The following is a 5,421-nucleotide window of genomic DNA, read 5'->3' on the forward strand; positions in this document are numbered from 1 at the left end:
ATTAATTATTTAATTTATTAAGCTAACAAAATTGAAAAAATGTTGAAAATGACACGCATAATAATTAAGCATAGCTTGGTGCTACCGGGCCTCAAATATCGAGCCTCGAACCCATAAACTATTACTCAGTCCAATATTAAAAATAATTATTTAAATTATTAAATTAACACACACAATTAATTTTGTTTAAATTATAGTAGACGACATGGCTTTTCCGCCGCTTGCGCATCCTGGACCTGCCGAGGATCAGCTATTAGTGTTGCAGGGCGACCATAGGTCCTCCTACGTATGGGAGGGACAACTATCGGAGCAGGCTCTCCGCCCCAGGAGACTTGATGATTTGTGGGAGTTCATGGCGGAGCATCCTTTCCATGCTCGCATAGTCGCGCGCTTACAGGCTACGGGCTTCTATACTATTTTTGAGCTTGGACGGATGCAGCTCGATTGGTCTCTTATCACGGCGTTGGTAGAGCGGTGGCGACCGGAGACGCACATTTTTCACTTGCCCACTGGAGAGGCCACCATCACGCTGCAGGATCTTCAGGTTTTGTACGGGATGCGCGTAGATGGACGGGCTGTGACACTGCCCCACTACATTAGATCCTTGACGCGCACCCAGTTTTTGGATATGATAGGGCAGCTTACTGGTTTTAGACTAGAGGGTGGCGCTGGGGGCAGTCGCGTTCTTTTGTCAGCCATTAGAGATCATATGGCTTTTTTGCACCCTGACATTACCGGGGAGACGGAGGATCTCCACATTGAGAGATACACGCGGTTGGCACTGCTCCTGCTTTTCGGGTGTGTCTTGTTCACAAACACTTCGGGGAGTACTGTGAGTCTTCGCTTTCTCCATCATCTTCAGCGGCTGGATGATTTACCTCAGTACAGCTGGGGTGCTGCTGTTCTGGCATACCTGTATAGGAGCATGTGTCGGGAGAGCATGGGTCCAGCGGTGGACATATGTGGTTTACTGCCCCTCCTACAGGTGACAACATTTTCGAATACTCTGTTCATTATTCTGAATTCTATATGGTCGAAATGACTCATAAATTTTACATCAACCTTTTATCTTAGGTTTGGGCCTGGCAGCGGATCATGTCGTTGCAGCCACCTCTACCACCACTTGCGCCCGGTCAGGCTTATCAGTTTCTCCCTCTAGCTTCTAGGTGGATTCTCCAGCGTGGGAACTACCGAGGGAGCGATGCTCATCATAATCTCCCCCTTGTCAGGGATGTGTTAGATATGCTGGTGGACGGACATGTAAATATGTACCTACACTTGCGAATTAGTAATTGAGTTATGTTGCGCATACTCACTTTTATGTTATTATTTGGTAGTTCGTCTGGACGCCATACAACAACGAGTTGCTAGCTCAGCTGCCTGATATTTGCTCGGCCGACAGACTGCTTTGGAGAACCTCCGTCCCGATGATCTTCTTCGATCAGGTTGAGTATCATGCCACAGAGCGTGTGCTTCGCCAGTTTCACCGTCCCCAGCCTATACCGGGGGAGCCTGGATGGGAGGCTACACACTATCAGCGGGACGACCGTGCCAGGGTGGACGTTACATATATGGCATGGCTAGAGCAGCAGGTCCATACTTGGGAGGAGCGAGGTCACCGTATTCCGCCAGCACCTACATTTACCCAGGAGGCCACCATTCACCTGTATGTGTCATGGTATCGCCATCACACCCGACGGATGATCGGGAACCCCATTCATGTGCTTGGCGATCGCTACAGACCATACGTCGGGAGGCACGAGGCACTGGTATGTTTTTGTGGCTTATTAATATTTTATAATTGTGATATCGCGTTATTTAATTAATATTTTAAATGTTTCAAAGGCTATTGGGACTCATAGCCTCTACCAGTTGGGCCAGGAGATGCGGCAGCATGACGACAATCCTGCACTCGTTGACTATGGCCGGCGGGTGGAACAGCTGGCTCGTCGGACCCTGCTTCAGGCGAGAGATGCTGCGAGGTTGGACCACGAGGCTCAGTGTGCGGCGCCAGAGGACTACCATCGGGGTAGGGGTGTCCCACGAGGCAGGGGTAGGGCATGAGAGAGGGGTGCCCCACGAGGAAGGGGTGCGCCACGGGGTCGCGGGGGTCGCAGGGGACGGCGAGGAGGTGGTCCCCAGCAAGGGGTTTATGAGGCACTTCTTGGCCCACCTGTTGAGGGACATGATGGGAATTTTGGAGATGAGTCTCTTGGAGATGATCAGTCGGGTTATGGACCTCAGGTCGATGAGCCATCCAGCAGCATGCCATCGTACAACCTTCAGCTATCTCTGCCAGCATCGCAGGTCACCCCATCAGGAGCATTGTCGATCACGGGTACATTCGACGGGGATGTAGACCAGTACTTTGCATACCCATCTACTGCATCTGAGGATCGGCCCACCCGGGACGTTGATGGCGGGCGTAGGTTGAGTTATGCCTCATCCCCGGCGGTTGATGCGGATCTACCACAGGCGCAGGTATGTTTGTATTACTTTAAAATTTCAAAGTTGTTTTCTTTTCCTTAATGAGCTGACATTAATTATTTTTTAACTTTCTTATGAAGGTTTCATCCCAGCCCATCTTCGAGGCCACTACATGCTTTAATGAGGACACCACAGATGCATATACTCAGGCGGCGGACGAGACCACGGTGAGAAAATGTTTATTTGACTCTACACGTACAATACAAATATTCTTTTTAGGTTTGCTAAGATTACTACTTGTGTTGTAGGTTGTTGACGGCCCGACGGCCTATTCTTCCGATCCTGCCAGTTGTGGTGTCGATGCTGCTGCACATCCTTACATAAAGAGGCGGCTTGATGACGATGATCCAGATAGTGTACCCGGGTGACAAGGGATGCGACTTAGGCCGGCAGCAGCACTGAAGCACACAGGCTGCGGGACTCACTGATTTACATGTATTTTTACTTTGTGTAAATAGTACATTATGTAATTAATGGTAACAATTATCTTTTAACAATAATTTTATTTTAATTGCATTTGAACATTAATTTTACTTGAACAGTACAACACTAACACAAACCTTGCAAACCTAAAATGTAGTACTATACTGCGAATTAAGTATTAAATTTTTTAACGACAAGACAACGCCATAAAACGTAGAACTATAATGCTAATTAATTATTAAATTTATCTGCAAGAAACCAGCTTTTTTTTACATAATTTACATCTTTTTCAGAACGACAAGACAACTCAGAAAAACGCAGTACTATACTGCAAATTCATGATTAAATTTTTCTGCGAGAAACCAGCTTTTTTCACATAATTTACATCTTTTTCAGAACGACAAGACAACTCAATAACACGCAGTACTATACTGCAAATTAATTATTAACTTTTTCTGCAAGACAGCAGCTTTTTCCACATGATTTTCATCTTTTTCAGAATGACAAGACAACTCAATAACACGCAGTACTATACTGCGAATTAATTATGAACTTTTTCTGCAAGACAACAGCTTTTTCACTTGATTTTCATCTTTTTCAGAATGAAAGACAACTCAATAACACGCAGTACTATACTGCGAATTAATTAATTTGTCTCGCCTATAAATAACGGGCTCATTGTAGTTATTTTGTATGCTTAAAATTTACAAAAAGCTGATATTTCATTAAAAGTAAGGTTTTTTACTAAGGTTTTTTAAAAGTAAGTTGATATGGCTCAACCTCTTCGTCCACCAAAGTGCTACTGTGGAAAATCATGCATGATGCAAAACTGTTGGGAAGGTGGTGAAGTTGGACGCTGCTACTGGTGTTGTATGAACTGGTTTTACAAGGTTCCCGGCGAACCTATGTGTGAGTTTGAGGAATGGGTTGATGAACCATGTTACCAGGAGTGCTACAGATCACAACTACAGTATCTGCATGATGTGTTATGGACAGAACGGGAACAACGAATGGAAAGCAATAGAATTATTGCAGAAATGAGGGAAAAACTGAAGGAGGTGGGAGAAGAAAAATGGAAAGCACAATGGAATTGTCAAGCACAAAAGGAACGTAAACAAAAATATAAACGGGAACTTGCGGAGGTGAAGGCGAAACTGAAAGAGGTAGAAGAAGAAAAAGAACAACTGGAGGAAAGATTTAAGTGGTTCGAGCGAAGAATAAATGGCAACCGGGACTAAACAATCCCTACTATGTGTTTAGTGTACTTTTCATATTTCATGTATTTTTATTATGTTGGCCTGCTCTGTTTGTGTTGTAGTAATATTTTCCTTGTTTGTTGTTTTAAATTTTATTTTAATTGAAGTGGACGTTAAGTTTTAAGTGCTTGTGTTGTTATATGAAACTATCAAATCACGCTTTACATATTATATTTTCCTACAATAAATAGATTTTTCTCCACTCATTCCAAAATACACAAGTACAAACACGTATTACAAAAAACAATACCAAAACAAAAGACTAGGGGTATCCTTGATAGTTGGGTACATTCGACGAACTTGCACCAGGAGCCGGATTACCACAGCCACGCACACCACCTGAAGGACATTTACGACGGTCGTGTCGTGTTTGCGAGCATATGCCACATTTACGCACATAAACGGACTCACCAACATCCATTTGGTTCCGTATACGCGTTCTTTTTTGCACTTGTATCTTGCGCAAATAGTCCTTGTTACATACCATCTTAAAAGGTTCCGGCGGCCAATAATGCTCAACACCTAATGGATGCAACTTTCCACTATATGTGTCTACGTATGCAGCAACACTGTATTGCTATCAATATAGTTTGTTGCCCCATATTCAACTTGTTGAAAGCACTTCAACGCATGTGCGCACGGCATGTGGTAGATGGTCAATTTCCCACATGAACATAACCTTCTATTTTCATTCAGCGTTTGTAGATTATTCCCACGGTGTCCGTGGATAGCGGTATTAACTTCAAAAACACCCCGTTCATGATCGTACTGAAGAAATGAATGCCACTGTGCTCGCCTCCTGGACCTTTCAAATCTTCTCAGGGGTATTGGCATAAATTCAACACTCCTGTCCATCAATGCCGATGCAGTTGCATGCCTTTCAACAAACCTCTCCGCACTCTGTTTGAATGTCATACGGACCATGGCAGTGACAGGCAGTCCACGGGCAGACTTCAACAAGCCGTTGAATGACTCCGACACGTTTGTAGTGAGGGCTCCCCATTGTCTGCCGCCATCAGCATGCAATGTCCACATGTAAAGCTCATGTCGCATCAACCAAGTATAGGCTCGTGGATCTATCTGCCAGATCACTTCCATGCGCCTCGTGAATTTGCACTGCTGGTGCTCAGTTGCAGCCATCCACATTAAGTCATGCAAGCCTTGTCAGGAAATTTCTTTTGGAAATTGTCCTTCAGGTGCCTCACACAGTAACGGTGGTATGCATATGGTTCATGCCATTCAGGCAAGTGACGTA

General features: G+C 44.6%; 1 protein-coding gene across 1 annotated transcript; it reads left to right on the forward strand.

Moving 5' to 3' along the window:
- LOC109231727 (serine/threonine-protein phosphatase 7 long form homolog) lies at nt 206–2,608 on the forward strand. Its single transcript, XM_019397364.1, has 7 exons — nt 206–466; nt 536–985; nt 1,108–1,248; nt 1,338–1,769; nt 1,846–1,982; nt 2,118–2,485; nt 2,568–2,608. Exons 1-7 carry the CDS (start codon nt 206–208, stop codon nt 2,606–2,608), a joined length of 1,830 nt encoding a protein of 609 aa, XP_019252909.1.

The sequence above is a fragment of the Nicotiana attenuata genome, chromosome 8, assembly GCF_001879085.1.
Source record: "Nicotiana attenuata strain UT chromosome 8, NIATTr2, whole genome shotgun sequence".
Lineage (NCBI taxonomy): Eukaryota > Viridiplantae > Streptophyta > Magnoliopsida > Solanales > Solanaceae > Nicotiana > Nicotiana attenuata.